The 21,624-nt window shown below is 35.8% G+C and overlaps 1 protein-coding gene across 5 annotated transcripts in view; it reads right to left on the bottom strand.

Annotated features, from left to right (window-relative positions):
- Positions 1 to 21,624, bottom strand: part of COMMD10 (COMM domain containing 10) — a 120,299-nt gene that overhangs the window by 87,855 nt on the left and 10,820 nt on the right. For 4 of the 5 annotated variants that reach the window (XR_010827900.1, XM_066988702.1, XM_066988703.1 and 1 more), the window contains exon 5: positions 14,737 to 14,847. Coding sequence is in view for 4 of the 5 variants with exons in the window: in XM_066988702.1 (XP_066844803.1) it covers positions 14,737 to 14,847 (111 nt within the window). In the remaining variant the exon portion in view is untranslated. Of the gene's footprint in view, positions 1 to 13,950; positions 14,052 to 14,243; positions 14,261 to 14,725; positions 14,848 to 21,624 lie in introns of those variants that run through there. The other variant, XM_066988704.1, reaches the window with a different exon arrangement.

Here is a 21,624-nt window from a genome sequence, read left to right as displayed (position 1 = left end):
TTTAAGTCAATTAAACATGAAAGGAAATTTGCGGAACAAAGCAAGACACTTTTCTAGACAAAGGCTTTCTCCTCAACATATTCCAAATTCAGTGTCCTAAATTCTGTTAAAATGTTAGAATTCTTTAACAAACCCTCCCCAGAAAAACAATCTGCAAAAGGATTTTAATTAAAGAGTTGGATGCAAATCATAAAAAAAAGAGACTCCATGTAACTACATACTACATTTTTTAAAAATGTTATTTCCAAAAAGCCAAAGAATAATTTAATTTTCTCAAGCTGTGAGGTAATATGAAGGTATTAACATATGTTGTACATATACAATAGCAGAAGATCAATTTCTACACCTGTTCTAGACCTGTTGGTGGATCACTACATTATGGATATTGTTTCCAGTGGCAATCCTAACCAGCAGTCTCTGTAATACTCAAACTCTCCTTCCTCTTACAGTACTTTGTGAAAGAATTAAACACGTGCCACTTCCACATAATTCAGAAGACGTGAAATGTTTATTTTTGTTTAGAGACACATATTCAGATATCAGCGTTTTGCTTTTGAGCTGCAAAGCTCTTTTTGCTGTTTTATAAGCTAACTCATGTTTAGATCACAATTTTTATTTCCTTCTTTAGTTAAAAAAAAAGTTATTGCTGAAGCATATTACTATGTTGCTTCAGTAAACAGTGGGAAAAACAGAATGTTGATTCTTTTCAGTTATCTCAAGCCATATTGCTATAAAAAGACAGTAGTGTCTCCTTTATATGTGTTTTGAGTATCTTAAAAATAGTCACATTAACAAAATCATTCAAGCTACTTCAACAAATTCAAAGCTATCTCAGGTTGGATTGGAATATTTTGAAAACAAGCCATATTTTAAATGGGGGAAAGGGTTCAGAATGAGTAAAAACACATTTTTATTTACAACCAAATTCCTTGTTATGGTACTTAAGTTGTAATACTGTACATCTCATGCTTAGTGCTGACAAATGTCTTTCATCAGTTTATCCATCCAGAACAGATTTGCTAAATACTTTTTTTTTTAAATCTTAAGGTTTTTTTGGTTTGTTTTTGTTAAATCCTTCTTCTGCCTTCCTATTTCCATACATCTTTGAAGTATATACTGTTGGTCTGTGGCTCACCTTCAATCACATTCCCTCAGTGTCAGGGTCTTCTCTTCAAAAAGCAGAAAAAACAAGTGCACTCTGTTTTAGACAGATGTCACATGCCTGAATCTTAAAGTCAAGGATGGCTCCAAGTTCTTTGTGACTCCCTCAAGGCCATAAGAGAGTACAATTGTGGTTTAAAATGGTAATGTGAATTTTAAAGCAACTCCACTAAATAGTATATATGTATATATATTATACATATCAAATTATGCTATAGGTGAATTTTCAAGAACTTTTCAAAATGACCTTTTCTGATACCAGGTTGAGAACAAAGCAGTACATCATGTGTCATAGCACTTCTCATAGTGCACTGCCTTCCTGCATGTTAATCATTCTCAGCCACACCAAAAAAAAATCTCTACTGGTTCAACTCAACTTCTGCTATAGCTCTCAGTGCATAACTCTTCACTGCTCCTCTGTTGATGCTAATTGCGCTTACTGCTCCCACCCCTCCATATTTGTTTCATGCACTTATGCTCTTTGTTATACCATTTTCCATAAAACATCATTGTACAGGCTTAAATGAGTTTGCCTGGCTACACTACCTTGGCAAGGTCAGTGCATTCCAGCAGGGAATCTCCTTTGGCCACAGCTGCTGCAGCAAAGCAGTTCTCCTGAAAAGGTTTAGTGTTTAATGTATTCTGCCTGTATAGTGTCTCAAATAAACATGGATTTGGAAAGAAATCAAATAGCACCAGTTTCAATACTAAAACCTGACTATTCTAGATCTCATCATACTATACAAGCCAGCTTGGTTCTCATCAGACAGTCTGTTTCTGTAAACCTGGCACACATTTAGAAAAAGCATACAAAAAGTCTCACTCAAGAACTTAATAAATGTCAGCCTCCAAAAGTATAAGTGATGGGAATATACTGTCATCCAGAAACTCTGAAACTGTCTAACTGCTCAAACATCTTTCTTGCATATATCATTCCACACTACCCATTTCAAACAGAAGACACCCTACAGCACAAGAAGCCTGAAAAAAAAAGAAAAATAATCCAATAAAGTATTCTAACGATATATTATTTAATCAACTATTGTTCAAAAAGAAAAGAACAGAAGTGACAATGAAAAAATAATGATACTACTTATATGAAGGAAGCGTTTGAAAATGTGAATTAGAACTTCTTAGACAGAACCAACCCCAGGAATTCTGTCTCGCTTTGATGATGGCTCTGCTGTCTGAGGATTTTCAAAGATATTTTGGAATCTGTAGGATGTCTTTGATAGGAACACTATGTGCTTGTTTCTGTGAAGATGGGGTGACAGAAAGGAAGAAGGGAGATGTAATGGGAACATGAAGAGGCAAAGTGATCTAGAAATGAGAATAATAGAAAACAGCTCATGAATTGTTTGCCTGCTGTCACAAGGACTCTTCTGAATCTACAGATGCCTTTCTTCCTGCCTTCGAAGTGCATCTTCCAATGAACCTTCCCCTCCTACGTACTCTACGATCTTCTAGTGTTACACATCTCCTTTCCAGTAAGGACTTCTGATATTTGCATGCAGTATTTGCAATGCTTATGTACTTGTTTTTGAACAAAGACATTTTTTATGTTCAGTTAGGTTTTGACGTTCCTTTGTTTAGGATTCAGAGCAGGGGACAAGGAAGACAACACACATTAGAACTCCTCTGTGCAGCTATAAATTCTATACTCAGTTATATGCTGAAGAAAAAAATCAGGACTGCTAGGTATGAGGACACACACCAGTGGGCAGCCCGCTAATGCACAGCATCAGTGCTCCTCCAGAAAGCTTAAGTTTAGGACTCTCCTATGACAACACAGTGAAGAATACATCTCTCTATCTCATGAAAGAGAGAAGTGCACCTTTTAGTGTTACAGTAGCTACTCAAAGAACTACACACGGACCAGCTGCCTACAAATCTGGCCCTTGGCAACTTGCTTTTCTCTCAAATCCTGAATCTTGTAACATGACTTATTCCCAAGCATAAGCATCTCCCAGCTCTCTTTATGTCTGTTGGTGCTGGGAAAGAGGACAGAAAAATAACCTAGCTTTTTCAGTCTTCTTTAAAACTTTGCTGCCTGCATCTATGCACAAGAAATAATGCTAAAGCTCTTCAGTCAGCTGTAACTGAAAAACCCAGTGCCTAATCCTGACACTGTTAAGGAAAAAAAGCATTTAGAAACACGACTACAAAGCAATTCTCAAAATATTTTGCTTATGGTCACAGCTGAGAGATTCATCCCCTTACACTGAAACAGCAATAAACTCAATTTAAAAAGCATCACACTGCAATTTTCTTTTCAGTTTGAGCCACTGGTATGGTTCTGTCTCACAAGGTGACTGGACAGCTTAGTTACTCTGATTACATATTTACAAGTTCAAAAATGTTGCTCAAGTATATACACGTATACATATATATATCCCCCCATGTATACATTTCAGCTAGACAATGATGTTTATTGGTTTGGGCTATGTTTTTGTATTGCCCTTTCATTATGACAAGGCTTCAAAATTAATTCTTAGTAACAAGATCTGTCTCATTATGGAAAAAAAAATCCTTTTCCCTTTAAAATCTCTACTACTGCATTGCCAACAAATGTGCATCCCTAGAAATACGTATCTGTTATTTCATTAGTAATGATTTTATGCAATCACACTGAAAAAGATTTGCTCAGAGGCTGTAGGCCATGCTGTGGGTTTTGGTTTTCCTGTAAAAGAGGTCGTATTTCATGTATTTTAACTAGTGAAAAAGGTCACTTGTCATAATAGCTTTTGAAGTTAAGTTAAATGTTCATAGAAAGCCAAAAGGCACAAGTTTAGATGCCACATAGTTCCAGGCACCAGACTCCTCTCATTTGTAAACAACAGGAAACACGATGAGCGAAAATTGCTGTCCTCGCGTATGATCAAGGTGATGACCTACTCCCTTCCACCCAAAGCACGACTGGAAAGGGTGTCACAGCATTGTTACAGACACCTGTGCAATGTCAAAGGCACAGTGTTCATCCTGTTTGACAGCATGTACTGTATATTTATTGCCTCAAGCAGGACAGATGTTAGCAACACGGGAGATGCTCACTTTGTACTCTTTCAAGAATATGTATATTACTTCTCCAGAAAGCCCAATCTGGCAATTTCAAAAGTTTGCACATTGACACACAGAAAAAAAAAAAAAAAAAAAAAAAGAAAAAGAAAAAAAAACTAGCAAAAGTAACAGGAAAGTAAACCCAGTGATTTTGCCAAAAGGGAAAATGAAGTGAATTTGTCTGGCAGATGCTGCTCGCCACCTTTTCACTGCCAAATAGCCCTTTCTGATATTGGTGTTCACACAGTTAAGAAGAAAAAATATGCATGTGTGTTGTTCAACAAGACATGACAGTTTGTGTGTAGAAACAGCGGAGAAAGAAGAAAGGTGACCAGAAACCAGAGCATGTGACCCCAGAAAATGGCAAATGCTCTTACACAAATCAGCTATTCTTCTTTGAGCTGCACAGTAAAAATATCATAATAGAATTTGTAATTTCCTAGCCAAAATTAAAGTCTCACATGTGATGCCCTCACTTTTTACTAGTGTAATATAGACACTTTGTTCAAATGCTTAAAACAGTTAACTTTTGTTTTCTGTAGCTAACCCTATGCTTAAAAGGCTGAAAGAAAAATTGTGACAGGGAAATACTGCCAAGCATTCATATTTTAAAGCAGAATCTCACAGTTCCTTAGCTTCAAACTGACCAGAGTACTCAAGGCACTGCACAATTAAAGCCCATGCCTGTACATTTATCAAGACCATTTGCACTCAGAAACCCTGCTGCGGTTCTCCTGGAAGAAAGGAAAACTGCCCCAATCCAAACACTGCCAGTTTGACTGGAAACCTGTAATCTCACTCAACCAATTTCTCTCCCCCTTACAGTGCAGGGGACAGAGTTATGAATGCAGCAGTCAAGAGAAAGCAGGCAGCTACTCTCAGGTGAGTTCGCCTGTTCCCGGGACTTCTCTGGTAGCTCTTTCACGGGTCAGCACACACTTCAGCTGCAGAGGACAGCTCACCTCATGTTCTGCACTCTAGCAACGCACTGCTGACCCTCCAGCCCTGGTTCTGGGATGTTAGTCCTTCTCCATACAAAAATATTAGCTACTCAAATGTAGCTCTACATGTCCATTCCAGAACCCGTAATCTGGTATGGGAGTTAAAGAATTTGTTGGTGAGAGCAGAAAAATTAAAAATGAAGAAACAAATTCTAGATTTGTCATGACAAAATTAAGAAACAAGAGAAGTTAACTTTGCTAAGCATTCCCAGATCTTAAAACCTATTTAAAAAATGTGAATTATCCATCAGATTTTAACCGATTTGGCCCAACTTTCTTTTTACACTTTAGAAACTTTATGAAACAAAGTCGTACTTGTAATTTCATTTATTTTAAACCCTTCTGTCTATTAAGACAGACATCTTATAGCACCTACAGGTGGTCAAAAAGATTTCAAAAGCATGTGATTATACTCAGGCTTGCAGCATACTGCTTACAAATATACACTGAAATCTGTAATTTTAAATGTCAATTGCAGCCTGTGCAAAGCAGACATTATGCACAACCTTAGTGTGAGGACTGTCTTAGAAATATTTAAGTCTTAACTGGATTCGATGTTGAAGCACGCATTATTTTGTCAGGGCACACAGCGTAACTGTTTTCAAGGAAAAACAATTAATATTCAGCTTCAACAGGCAAAAGAAAAAGCTTTACAAATGAAAGAAACAGAATAACTAGGTTAGCCCCAATTGAAGATCAAGCAAGTTGTTTGATACCATCAGGAGAAAAAAAAAAAAAAAAAACTAGAAACTGATTAAAATGATCTATTTGACTTGCATAAAGATACGACAAAGCAAAAGTTACTTAGGCAACATGGCACTCAACAAGCAAACAAATACCCCAAATATTAAGGCACTTATTAAAATGTTCACTTCTTTAATAAGTTGATCCAATTAGCCAATAAAAACCTTCCCTACAACAGTACTTAAAATGGATTGAAAACACTAGATGTTACAAATCAGAAATTAGCTATAGTGGACTTCTACTCTACAAGATTTTTTATGAAGATAATGAAGAGCTATCACAGGAGAATAGTGAGATCAGTGTCTGACTCTAGTTAAAATGCATCAGATTGCAGCTAGGCTTTTCAGAAGCTGCACAGAGAACCAACAGAAGACAGACACGCACAGGCTAAGCGACTACGTCTGTTGTACCTTTCTGCACATTACCCTTCCTCTTAGGATAAGCTGGAAAATCATCTTTCACAAAAACAACAACAGAAATATCACAGTTTCCAAGCTAATCCACCCGCTTACCATTCAAAAGTGAAAAAATACATCAGGACAAAACTGACAAGTATACCTTTCAAAAAAAAAAATCTCAGAAAGGTCAAGATGTATCCATGACATGCTGTAAGAAGACAACAGCTAAGAAGTTTGTGCAGGTATGCTTTTTTGTAAACTGATCAAAGAAGAGGCAGATGAAATACTGGGGAAGACAAGAAAATAAAAACTCCTGCCTGTTTTTCTCTGCAGCTCAAGTTCATTAAAGTCAGTATCATTATTTACTCTGAAGAAATTGGAATACAAAGCTATACAAGTACTGCAGATCTGCTTTCACTGTTTCTTCACATTTATAATTTTGTTTCTTCTTCTTACAATCGAAGAACTTTGTCTAACAGTGCTTGTCACAAGATCCCCAGGCCATATATACCAGTACTTCAGTAAACAGCACTGTTTAACACAAAAATGAAAAGCAGAATATTTTCCTGTAAAGTCTTAAGTATATTTCCTACGCATCTTGCCACAGCTGCCGAAGCAAAATGCAGTGGTGAGAATCAACAGAAGTTAGACATATTTACAGTCAAGTTCTAGTTCACATCTGTAATTAAAACATTCTGTATATATCTAATCTTACTTTTAATTCCCTCATTTTGTATTTTGCTTTTGAGTAAAGCTCCTCCCATATTCAGAGAGTACCTCAAACACTGTACACACTACCAGAAGACAAGGAATTAAAGCGAACGTCTCTTTCATTCCCACCCAGGAAGCACACAGCAAAGCACAGATGTCTCCCAAGCTACCACTACAGTAACGAGAAGCAAGTAACAAGCAGCTGGTTCTAGGTTTCAGGGCAGTAAAAAAACAGGACTGTCTTGTACAGTCACGATTATTATCTATCTCTTCCAACTAGCTCTGAAGATATCCCTTTCACAGGTGTACCAGCTACAGGAAAATAAAACACTGTTGGCTCTTAAAGATGTGAAGTATTCTGAAGCATCAGCCCAAGGAGAAAACATACATCAAAATATTTTATTTTTTTTAATTAAAAAAAGAAAATCCATGTCTCTCATAAGTTTTCTCCTTTAGAGCCCTTCAAAGGAAAGATAAAGGATTAAGAGACAGCAATACTTTGCATAAGCAAGTCTCTCCAAGTCACAACTGTTGGACAGTAACAAGTTACCATTTTAAACAAGGGAGAACTGAGGAGCATTTCCAGTCATACCCAGAAAACATACAGACACGTTTAGAGGTAGGTTTGGAGAGCGTCCCCAACACTAAATTAAATTAAAAAAATAACCTCCTACTTTCATAAAGAACATATTCTACCTCTTTTCTGCTTGACTAATTGTCAAATAGTACAAGAGACAACTACTCCTACCTGATTTAAATGCCACAAAATGCTACTCATTTAATTTATTAATATCTAAATGCTTTATGACACCCTGAAGTTTATATCTTCTAAACTCATTAGAAATTCTGATTTTTCTACATCTGTACACAGAAGAATTATCTGTTTTTAAACATCCATGTTAGAAAGCTGATGACTTAAGGCTTACATGTCATCTTCCTCTGCCCTCATCTCCCTTCTTGAAGGCAGCAGTTAACATCGCTGTAGCAGGGGACAAGAGTAGAAGGGCCATGTTCATAAGACACAGCCTTGCTGATAGAGAAAGTACAACTCTTATGTTGCCTTATCTTTCTGCCTAAGATGCAGAAGAACCAGACACAGAGGGGTTGACCATTTCTAGATTTGCGAAAGGAAAACAGAGCTTGTTACCTAAAGTAAAGGGGCACGGGGGATCAATACTGAAAGTACTGCAAAAGCACTGCAAAAGTGCAGAGGAAAATATGGTTATTTCTCAATGCTACAGGCAGACGAGGACAACAATTCATTTGCTACCACTGCATAATTCCTAAGGATAGAAGACAAAAAAAAACCTATTAAAGTTTCCTGAGAATTTGTGATGAAACCCATAAATATTTCTTCTTTATCTGAAAAGACTGAAGGATCAAGTTTATGAAATTAGTTTGAAGCAAATAAAAACAGATTTTGTAAGGAAAAATGTGGCATACACAAATGCATTAAATGAGGAAAGTTTATCAGATCTTTATGTTTTTCAAATGTTCTCAAGGCCTTAAATTTTAGCTTTGCCTGACAATGCAGTGGGTCATGGGGTTTAAACTTGAAGTTAAACATTTCAGCTACTTTTCAACTCCTTACTTGGACTGACAATGGTAAAACTACAACTTACACACAATTCCAGATACTTCTGTATCAAATAAACAAGAGTACCAGTATTAACCATAAGCTGAGTTTTCATGAAGCCTGCAACTAAGTGTCAACAGGGACTGAGTTCTTTCTTTAACTCCATGACACAAAGACAGGGGGACTGAGTTGTAAGAGCATTTTAGTGAGAGCAGAGCATGTGCAGAGACTGTAGCCAATTACAGGGTTCCTAAATTCATGTGTTACAGATTTTATTCATAAATTGTGTATATTGCCAGGTGAAACATAAGAATACTGTAAAAATTCCCTGTAAAGGGATCTTTACTATAAGCTGGGTAATCGAATCATATAAGATCACAAATGGAGCCAGATAATTAACTACACTCTGCAGTACAATTGCCAGAGGTGAGCACATACTCCTGGAGTCACACCATCTGGTAGATGGTTTTTAAGTAAAATGTCAAACTACCCACAGTTTACAGGACATGGGTTACTCAGCCTCCCATTTCTATGCTGGTAAGAAAACAAAAGCCTTCTCAGCATCTTGACAATTCTGGACTGCATCTTCAGTTTTTCCTTCTAATTAAATGGATTTAATCAAGGATAATAGATAGATAGATCAGAAGCAGAGTCTAATGCAAGAATTGCTGTGCATGGCAAGTCTGGAATATCTGTCTCTAAGGGCTGAACAAAGAAATTTCTAACAGCTTTCTGCAGCAATGTGACAGCCTGGAAGCAAATTATAAATTTCAAGCTCATTTTTCTGAGCTGTTCCACATGCTAAAGATTATACAGCCATTATTACTACAGCTCCTACAAATATGAAGACTTTTCCTGGTATTCTGAACCTTGTCTTAGGGAAGTTTCTGCTTTCTTATCAGCAGTACTATTTATTAGATTTCAATTCTCAGAACAAAATTGGTTTCATACTCTACCTTGCCAAAAGCAGCAATCTCACTTGTACACAGGAGTTCAGAAGACCATCCAGGCCTCCAGTTACCTCCTCTGAATTGGAATGAAAATAACTTTTTCACTTAATGTCATTCGTAAACATTTTTGCATTTGTTCGATGGCCTGTCACGCTTACATTTTGGCAATTGCTGGAGACTTACAAATCTGCTTGATGTGAACACTCAACTCGATTCAAGTATGTACATGTAAGCTTCTCTGTTTTCTGAGAAAGAAAAGGGTGATGTCCCCATCAGAGGAGAAAACGGCTGAGAAGTGGTCAATCAACATGAGAAGCAATTTACAATTATTTAGTGTTTCCATCTCACTGTTCCATCAACATCACCGAGTCTTTTAATTGCCCTCTTTTTTCCAGACACTACAGACACAAATTACTCTATTTTGAAAATAAATAAATAAATGAAGCACCTAAATGCATGACCCCAAAAGCAGAGGACTGAGAAGGCAAATGAAGGGGATACATCAACGTGTAGATGCTCAGTGCTGCCACATCCTCCCTCTGAGCAAAAACACACCAAGACCATCCACCAAATCCCACTGTTACACCACTCTGCAAACATGACTCCATTTCAGAATGAAAAAAAGGGCTAAACTGAGGGGGAACTGGAAGCACCACCATACTTCCTTAGATATCCTTAGATAATATGGAGTGCAGGTCCTGCCCGTGTACTGCACAGGCTCCACAGAATCCTGAAATGATTGATTTATCTAATTCGACTAGAAGAAAAGCTTTTGTTTTCCACCTACTCTGCTTTGCTGTTAAAGATGGGGAAAACATTCACAACAACTAACTTAGAAAGCTGAGTGGCATGCTTTCTGAAGTAAACAGAGCAATCCACCTAAGACTGAGATTCATTCACAACCCTGAATGTGTAGAAAGTCTGTTAAATCTAGGAGTAGAAAAAATAATAAACTGTATCCTCTGTAGAATGATGAATATGTATTATGATCTCAGTTTCAAATGCATGCTCTACTTTGACATTGAACAAACAGCTGCACAAGAAATAATTTGAAATATTTCCATTGTTATTTTCTCCTCTTAAAGCATCTAGAGATTCAAGGGAAATTAATTAAAATTAAATAAAATTAAATTATTACAGTAACATTTTAATATCACCTACCTCCTGTCACAAGTATTACATTAGTAATAGGTTAAATAAACCAGCCCTTTTATAACCTTTATAAATTTATTTGTATTACATTGACAGACAAAATCCTAGAACAAAATTCTTCAAATACAAGTATAAAGAAGAAACAAAATAAACAGACTAATGAACTCTAAGTAGGAATCCTATTCACAGGATTCTCACTCACTTGAGAAAAAAAAATAATCACTCCCTCAAAAAAAGGCCATCAAGAAGTCCTTAGCAGTTTAAAAAGAAAATTGTATGTGAAATAAAGGAGAGAGAGAGAAAAAAAAAACAAACAATACCAACAATACCTTGCACAGGAAAAAAAATAACTAAATTAGAGAACTTAATGAAATCCTTAGAATGACTTCACAAAAATGTTGCATAACTATTGAGAGACAATTCTGGGCAATAATAGTTAATTTATCTTGACGATTTTCAAGCATAAATGCTGACTGTAGATTATGTACAAAAAATACACAATACTAAATATCTTCTTTGTTAAAGTGTCTTACTGAATCTTGCTAGCAAAGAAGCACAGCAGATATTCTAAGAACACAGTCTTACTTCTCACATTCCTCTGGTGAGATGTTCAGCACAGATGATGTGACATTTCTGAAGCCCACAGACCTTTTCAACAACCTCCACTACAAACGATTTTTTGTGTATGGCTCCTGTGGTTATGGAGAATTATCCCAGTTGTTTAGAAAGCTCTTTTCAAAATAGCCTAAGGAACTACTGTTATTAACAGTGGGAAAGAACGTGCGAGTGTATGCCTATATGGATAATTATTAAATAAACTACTGAAGGAAACAGAGATATTAAATATACACAGCACTTACATTATAGGATCAGTCTTTGTTTGCAAATCAGCATTATAATTGGCACACATTATCAGGATTATTAATTTGTACTCCCTCTACTGGCTAACTCACTCTATAGATAAAAAATAATACTACTAGGTCTGTAAAAAGTCCCCAAACTGTTGTTGCAACTGATCAACACAACAAACTTGAAAACAAATTATACTGTTAAAGACAGTATCCATACACATCTGACATCAATACACATCGGTTTGTAAATGGTTCTTTCTAAATGTTTCCTCAGGTTGTTAAACTGTCAGAATGGAAGCAAAAGGAGCTTGCAGTTCAAAAAGATGTTTCTTAGCATATTAGCTTGTTTAGCTTGTCTACTTCACAGAAATTTCATTTCGCTCAGATTGAGAAATGCAATTAAACATTTTAAATTCTGAATCATTGTAATAAGAGCTGTTAATTGGATTTTTAATTGAAACCTTTTTTTCCCCGTCCTCATACAAAACCCCATCAGCCACCAAGTTGCAAAGCAGCTTAGAACCACAGACCTTGATCTTGGAAGCAGCATTTGGCAGACCACCTGGCCCAAACCCTGTTCTGCAGCAGGGCTAGCTCCACAATTAGGTCAGATCCCTCAAAGCATTCTCCAGTTGACTCCTGCACATCGCCAATGCTGACAGCCCTGCAGCCCCTCTGGGTAACTCATTACAGAGGTTAACCACCCTCACAGTGAAAAGCTTTTCACAACATATGTAAAATACCTGTTAGATCCAAACCTAATTCAAAGTCTGGATTATAAACATACCGCAAAATTTAACAAACAAGAAGTAGTCACCAAAAATCATGTGATCTGATCGCAATTACTACTAATCACAAGCAGAATATTTCCCAGACAATGCAGACTTAATAGCTTAAATCTCCTGACAAAAAAAATACAGAGCACCTTGCTTTTGAATTTTGAAGGTATAATACCTACACTACTCTGCATTTCATATGAAGCTGACAAAATACTCTATGTATATATCTCAAATAGTGGATCCTCTTAACTCATTTTAGTTCATGAAGCAGAAGTATCTTTCATATATCCAGGTTTTTCTGACCACCTCTGTTAGAGAAGTAATTTAAGTAGTAATTTTAAATGTCAGCTTCTGAGAAAAAAATGTTTAAATTGGTCCTTAATTGTAGTGACTTGTAGTAAACATTAATGTTTTAGTACAAATTACTTTCAGTTAGTGAAAGTGGAAATAATGGCAAATTTCATTTACCTTGCTCAGTACATTTTTTAATAATAGGCTCTAGTTATGTAGATGGACAAGACAAACTTCTGCTGTTTACTGATTAGAAATGTAAACACTTAGTGCTTCCCACAACTGCTGACTTCAGAATTGATTCTGAATATTACCTCAAAAAAGCAGAGATAGTGATGTGTGACAAAGAGCACTACTGTCCCCTAGTGAGCAAACCACAAAAGCTCTCCTATAACAGCATTTTGCTGTTTTTCTTGAAAAAAAATCAGTAGTTCCCTCCACAAGCTATTTCGGAAAAAAAAAAAAAGAGAAAAAACAAAAAGGAAGACAAAAAGAAAATAAACAAAAATTAAAAAGGTTTAGTGACAAATGAAGACAGCTAATCACTACGAACACATGCACTAAACTCATGCCAGATTTCTGTGCAAAAGCCACATACGTAAGTCAGGGGAGAAAAAAAAGAGAAGTACCACCTAGTATTTAGGATTTTCAGGTAATTTAATACTTACTCTACAAAAACATCACGATGATGCAAAATATTGCACAAAAACTAATTATCTTCGATCTTTTCAGTCAGTTTATGAGGAAGTATTATCCAATCTCAAACCGATTCTTTACTAAGATGTAATAATAATCATTCAATTAAAAAATTATTATAATAATACTAATAATAATATTCAGACGAACCTGAACTTTTAAATTTTAGTGTCTGAAATGTGAACACATCGGTATGTTTTTCTTGTTTCTAGGCTTGTAACTATTGCAAATTAATTCTTATAGGGATATTCAACTATATCCACAAAAATCAAGAGGAAACAATCAAAAAAATCCACTTGCTGAATGCTGTTCGCAAAGAAAATAGGCAAACTTTCTTTGTCACGTGAAAACATCCTGTTTTTCTCATGTTTTCTTATAATTATTCTGTCATAGATTTGAATCTGTATGCAGTGCTGTTCAATGCAGTTTGGCATAAAATATCTGGTTTCTCTATTTACCTTTCGATAATATAGATAGCAGTGAACTGCTTAAAAAATATAACTCCGCTGCAGGTGTTCGTGAGAAGCATAAACATATGCCGTGTATTCTTTTATTCTACCACATATCAGAAACTCCACTTGTATTAGTAAGATGCAAATTAAATGCAACACAAAAGCAGAACTGAGTTCTGATTCTTCCCCTCAAACGTTATATTGACTCCTTCATTGCTAAACAGTCTGACAGGTATCACAGCAGCAAAGACTCCAATTTAAATTAGCAAGATAAGGTAAACAAACATTTATGTGCTTAACTTAGAACATGCTAACTAACCTAAGACACAGCTTTCATGAATCAAAATGACCTTCATTTGTGTGTTTTGACACTGAAGCACCATCAGTCAATAAAAACCTTGAATATAAGGCTTTACCTTAAAATCTCCAAATATTGGCTTTCTGTGGCTTTGCACAGTGTATTCATACAGATGCATCATTAGCACAGAAAGGCTGCAAGTGACGAGTAATATCTTATGTAACTACAAATGTGGTAGAAGGCAGAAAGGAACTAGGCATCGTAAGTCTAAGTACCAATCACAAGTTAAATGCTAAAAATAAAATATATATATAAAGACATTTTATAGACCCCAAATAGCCATATTTCCTGATATTTCTCCATTACATCATAGCCCGGAGCTGATTAACACAGCTGTCAGCTCCACAATCTACTTAGTATATAAAGTATATACCATTACATCAGTACTTCACAATTCCAATTGCTTAGTCATTTAATAGTGTAGTTTTACAAAATATAAATATGAAAAACACTGGTGAGAGACTAATGATGATCAATAGTTCCAACTGATGCATCAAATCTTCAAACATAAGACCATTACCACAATTTATTCCAACTCTGCCAAGTACATTTTTCTTACCTTTGAATCTTCATTGCTAACACCCAGCTCTAGCACAGCTTGAGGAGATTTCAGCTTTGCTTGCATGGACTCAGCCATTTGAAGATTAAGCTGCCATCCAATTGTTTCGAGCTATAAAACACAAATTTAGATTACAATCAGATAGTGTAGATACGCTGGGGAGGTCAACTTTCAGTATCTATGAATGGCCTGTCAGCTAACACAATGCTGTGCTCCACAAATGTTAACCATTCTTATACAATGCATATCCTGCAAATTCTCCTGGACTCCAAGACAGATTTGCTTCTAACTCTTGCCAAATTTATTATCAGTTCAAACATCAAAAATAAACGTAACTTGTGCTTGGAATTAATCTGTAAGACAAAATTAAATATCGAAACTAGGTTGGATTCCTCCTTCTTGCAAAAATTGATTAAAGTAGAGGATTCTATTTTTACCCTATTTATTTTAGGAAATAAATAAATAAATAACCGGTAAATGTTAATCTACCTAAAAATTGTAATTTCTTAACCAACAGATCTACTTGTGTATTCTACCATATATAGATGTTTACAACAAAAATACTTCTGGCTTGCTTTTTAAAAAGTTACTACTGAAAAGCCAAAAACTAGTTAAGTATGTGTGCTAAAGAACTCTTAATGCATTTCAAAAAGTATTAAAAATACATTTCAAACTGCTTTTGAATCATTAATCTAAAATGATATTCAAACACTATCAAGCTATACCTCACAGAAAAACAAAGCACGTAAGAACAGAACTACAGGCCTTTCAAGAAATAACCTACCTAGCCTTCCTGAATAAAGATAAGTAGAAATATAAAGTCTCACCATCTGGCAAGTTAATCTCCATACAAGTGTTTTTCAGTCTACTCTTCCCCCTCTGCTAGTAAATATTGTGGCTGACTGAGTAAAAATGCAAGCTTGCCATGTCTCAGTTAATCTCTTCCCAGTCCAACACTTCAGCTAAAGTCAACAGCATAAAGCCACCCCAGAGGCACTGCAGAGGGAACACAACAGAGAAGCCAATACATGTCCTGTTCTCCTGCAGTGACAGTAATCTCTAGGTGAAAGATGGGACAGGGAGTGGATGGTGAAAGCATCTTTCATGGGAACGGCCCAAAGACAGAACATCCCAAACTTACTGTAACTATACCACTTATATTTCCACCATTGTGCATTGCCTATTCAGCCTTCATTCTGTGCTTAAAAAATAATAATAATAATTTAATCAAGGAAAACCATGCTTGTAACACATACAGGCATAGTTAAAACGCTGTAAATCTGGTCTAGGTCATTTTGTGGTAGGTGGAGCTTTAGTAACTATACTTACAGCCTATGAAGTAATGATTCTTTACAAGATAAACTTTATAAATCCTAAAAGCAGATTAGTTTTCTATCCCAATTTTCTGTTTTGATTTCTTCCGACCTTCTATTGGTTGAACAAAATAATAAAGGCACTACCCATCCCACTCAAAAGTACAGCTCAATCCAAAAGCATGGTTATATCTGAGGAAGTGCTTATGTCAGTCATACAAAGCACTGACAAATACACAAGGACCCTGAGCTAGCCAGCATTTGGAATTTTCCTAAATATACCAGGAAATTATGCTAGAACAACAGAGATGGAAAACCTTTTTCTCACCACAAAGTTCAACGAAGTAAATAAAGAAATTACCTCTGCTTCTCTCTGGAACAAAAAGACCTCAGCATCTTGCCCTACTCTAAGTTTTAGTATCAAGTGGAAGGAAAAATTCAGTTCAGGAACCCTATCAATATTGATAACGGTTAACAGAGAAGGACACAAATGAACTATGGGAGCAGTTCAAAGCAGGCAACAGGAAAAAATACCAGCTATTTTGATAAAACACCTACATCCATCAAACCACTACGGCCAAGCATGGAGAGAGTGAGCAAGCTCTGGAATGTGATAGCTAGTCACTGAAGTTCAAGCCTAGCATTCCACTATTTAGAAAGGACTTTATATCACTTACTTAAACACTTTATTATGGTAATACAGAAACCAAAGCTTAGAGAGGCAAGCAGCTTATCCAGGATTATAAAACATTGCCACTAGAGACAAGGACAATATCCTAGGAAGACTGATTTTTAAGACTTTTTTTAAAGCTGTTAAACAGTGTACTGTATGTAGCATGAAAAACAAGCCATCAGTAGTAAGGAAATTCAAATTTATGTCTTCCATTTCACTTTTAATACACATCTATCACGGAATACTGTAGAAGGCTCAGAACAAACACAAGATATGTGGCAGCATTGTGGTAGGAGCTCATAGCTGTATAGCAGCAGTAGCTCTTTTTTCATTATTGCTTTACCTTAAAATTACATTTTTTACATGTTCCATGTGTCTTTCCTGTTCTAAATATAGTTGTAGGAGAATGAGTTTTGATTAATGGATAGCATGCTGCCTAAGGCTTCAAAATAGTCTGCCTATTTATGTTCTTGAAAGAAAAACAGAACATGTATTTGGCTGTGGTCATGTTTACACAGACATTCAACATCCTGAAATATCAATTAACCTTTTGAGAGTGGTGACATGTTGCTGCATGGTATTTGTGTCAAGGCACAGCGTTTGGAAGACATGAGGTGGTAAATATTTTAAGGCCAACTTCTTCAAAAGGTTGAAGGACTGTAAATTATTTTCACTTCTAACACGACACTTGCTACAGAAAATAAAACATTGGAAGAGACTATATAGTACCAGAACCTTTGATAACATCGACACTTATGTTATGTGAGAAGCATTTATTGGAAGGGAAGTACTTCTCCAGAACTAGCATGAAAATAAAGCTACGGTTCTCATTACTGCAGTCCTTTAGCTTCTTTTTACATTTTCTTATCAGCAGTTTGGATATATTCAAGCTACCTTGCCACTGCAACAATAAACACTGTTGAAAAGGTACTGTTTATCTCTGTAGGTTTTCATTGACACTTATTTAAGCTTAGGGTTACGTTTAGAAAACAAAAAACAGGTGCAGGCTGGAAAACAAGGAAAGGAAAAAACGTAGATAGTAAATAAAACCAATAGTAAACACATATGAAAGTCCTTCATATCTGCTCTATGAACGCTACTGCAAATCATTCAGAGCAACAAAAACATGAGGCTGCCTCCATATCCATTTTGTTCTGCCTGGGCTTCTGAACCTACGCACAACTCCCTTCCTTCCAGTGCCCAGTAGCCCCCAAAAAAGATGTTACACTGCTAAATAAACTGTGCACTCCCTACAAACATATCACTTCTCTGTGGCCATCTATACCTGCCCTGGAGGCAGATTCACACCAGCAAGCCATCAGTTCTCCTAATACAAGAGGATCTGATCTTTTCAGAGCTTCCCTGATGCTAACTTTAATACGATCTCCAGCCAAAAGATAATTTTGCAAAGCCAAGAAAAACATCAACAGAATCCGCCATTTCCCTCTTCACTTAAGGCCCTTTATGTCTTTACATACTATTATTACTCTCCCACATATTTTCACCACATTTGCCCACTTTCACTTTTGACTGCCCACATACATTACGGCAAGTTAAAATGAAAACAAGGAGAAATTCAAGTAATCAGATAAATGACATGTTTCTACACTCGTTATCAAAAATGAAAATACTTTTCCTTTCTCAATGATGAAAGGATATTTATCTTATACTACTTAATGAGAAAACAAGTTAAGTGTTCTCTGGCAAAAGATTTTAGGCTAAGAACATCAAGGACAAAACAACCATCTTAACTATACACGAACCAGTCTATCAGAGTTAATGGCTTTGAGAGCAAGGGCAGGCTGGATGTCCAGAAGAGGCATGCTGTAAGGCTGCAACTTCAGGACTGAGAATACAACCAAGAGTGACTGAGAAACAAACTCACATTGAAATTAAAAAAAAAAAAAAAAAAGGTACGGACCTTAATTTGAGAAAAGAAACTAGGTGAAAGAATTGAGGAAAAAAAGGGAGAACTTAAAGTGGAAATAGAATTTCAGAGAATACATAAGCACCTGAAACATCCTTCCCAATACTTTCCATTTTAGCTGTTCTAAACTTCTGGATCAGGGCCTAGTATTTTTAAGGGTGGAGAGGGAAAAGTTGTTTAAGTGCTCAGTAGATACCCCAGCAGGGAAAAGTATGGATATTTTTCAATTTGGGGCTTTTGAAGTATATTGATATCACATTCCCTGCACCCACAAGGACTTTGTTTTAATTTTAAATGGAAAACTGGAAATGGGAAATTACTTGCTTCTAGAAGGTAAAGCTTTCAGAAGGTCATCCAATATCACAACAGATCATTAGGAACTACAGAAAATCAGTAGTACTGCCATCAAAACTCACTGATGTGGCAACAAACAGCTTACTTCTCAGCACAGTGCAAACAGGATGTCATAATGCCATGCAAACCACTGTTTTTCCTTCATGCGTAATCCATGACTTGGCATCTGTTTGTCTCACAGAAAGTGTTGTAGGCACTGACTTTAGAGAAAACAGTAGCAACAATGAGTAAACAAAACACTGAATCTGCAAGACTTACAGCCTGGAAATGCTGCTTGGACACATAATACCAACAGGATCACAGTTTTTAAGATGGCCAGAAATTCAGATTGTTACAAAAGGGCCAAACACGCTACAACTGAAGTTTAACATATTATGAAGACTTGCACTCCATTCACTTGGCTGTATTTGCTGCTTTCAGAACACCAGGGTGTCCCTTCATAGAACATGTACTTTACTTCTGCATAATAGTGAAACATACATTCACTGTTTTCAGTTACACTAAAAGCAATATATTCAGAACACATACATAATTTCAGAACATACAGCTAAATAAAATTTATCAGCATTATATATTAAACATGATTTAACAAGCAACTGTAGACAAACTTTCTACAGGAAAGATTATGTTTGTTAAAGTTTCTGGCATATCTATTATTAGACTTTCAAATAAACAAATGAGTGTATGCATTTCTAAAGGGAGAGACAGAAATGCTTATTAGCATTTAGCAAAGAGCAATAAAGACATCTCAAAATTATGAGTTATATCTAAACAGTTTTTAAAAAGTGAGAAAAACAGACTTTCAAATTTAACATTTGTTAACAAGTCATTTGCACAGGGAATGTGGAAATCATTCTGAATTTGTAGCACTGTTCTGTAATTTTATGCTTATGGGGCTCATGAAAGCTCAGCATAGGAAAGAAACACAACAAACAAACCAGCATATACAATTTTGGGAGTCTAGTACATGCATTTTTCAGAATTGCCAAAGGGTTCCTCTCATTGTATTTGGTAATGCTTGAAAACCAAAAAAATAATACAATTGTTCAATAATTTTGTTGGTATTTGAAGGATCCCTATTTAATGTTGTTTTCTACTGCTATATGAGAGGAAGTTTTTCACTGTCAGTTGGTTTTGGTTTAGATTTTGTTTTTCTAAAAAAATGCAACAAAAATACCCAACAACATATGCCTTTTTAGACAGCAAAAGGCTTTCATTAGCTTGAAGTTGCTAAGGGCTTGCAGAAGCTTTTCAACATGAGTGATATGGTTTGATGAGAATTTTAAAGCAAACTGGGCTTGTAGCCCACAGTCAGAATTAAGAGCCAGTAAGAACACCCTTTAAAATAACTAGATTACAGAGTTGTGATTGAGAAGAAAGTGTACTAACGTAATTAAGGTATGACACTAAATCTTACTCATCCAGTTCATAAAGCACCTATCAGTTCAGTTGAATTGGCCTCTAGTGACACAATTACTAATTTGAGCAGAACTCAAAATAAATCTTAACACTCCTTCCAAAAATTCAAGTCTTGGCACAGATCTGAGTACTTCTAATAGTACTACTACTTCTGCAGTATTAGTGGTGCTGAAGGACTTGATTAATAAGGACATTCCTACTCTTGGTTACAGGCAGCATCCTATGGCACAGAATAACGCTTTAGATTTCCATAGATGAGAACCAACATTCATGCCTCTCTGAGGTTTGACTCAATGTAGACAGCCCTTTCAAGGTAGTTTACATGCATCTGTAACTACTTTCCTTCACAGACAGGCTGATTAATTTGAGGACGAGATGAAGGAGTGTAATTGACTTCATCTGAGTTACTTCTTTTTCTTTTTAAACATGTAATAGGAATAGAAAGCCAAAAAGAACTTATTATTGACTCATTCCCTAGAGGTATCACAGAAAATACCAGTTTTCTGTGGAAAACACAGAGGCCCAAACTACTTCAGAAAAAGTGGGAAGGCTGTAGTAATACAGAAATTAGCTTCATGCTCCACTGGTATATAGACCCACCCAATTCATTTTCTAATACTGTAATTATTATTTTGAGAAGCATTTCAGTTCAAAATGATATAGTTGTGAAAACTGAAATATTACTGAACAGGAGATTATGCCTTTTATATCCCGAAGAAAAAGGTCTACACACTTGTTTTTATACGGCTTTTTCCACATGAAAACAAAATAATACACAAGTGCAATATCATTATTTTTCAGAGTTACACTTTCCTCATCTATTTCTACCAAATGTACATCTAAAACAGTATTATATCAGTTTACATACAACAATTTCATTACATTAATACTGGAATGTTTGCTTAGCTTAAAGGCTATTTTAATAAAGTCCAAAGTAAATATTGATAATTTAACATTCTAAATTCTAAGCTTCTATTATTGTAGTAGTTAAGTAACTAATGCTATAGGAGAGAACACAATAGAAGAAATTGATTTATATATCAGAAATGAGTAACTTGGAAAGGAAAACCCACCTTTAATAGATGCTTCAAAAAGTAGGTATAGGGTAACTAGAGAAATAAGATTCAAGAAACAGCATCTTATAATACCATTGTGAGCAAAAACAACTAGACATTTTAAAGCGGTACCTGGCAAATTCAGAA

Source organism: Anser cygnoides, chromosome Z (assembly GCF_040182565.1).
Source record: "Anser cygnoides isolate HZ-2024a breed goose chromosome Z, Taihu_goose_T2T_genome, whole genome shotgun sequence".
Taxonomy (NCBI): Eukaryota; Metazoa; Chordata; class Aves; order Anseriformes; family Anatidae; genus Anser; species Anser cygnoides.
The sequence above is the reverse complement of the archived record's forward strand: the minus strand, read 5'-3'. Positions and strand labels throughout refer to the sequence as shown.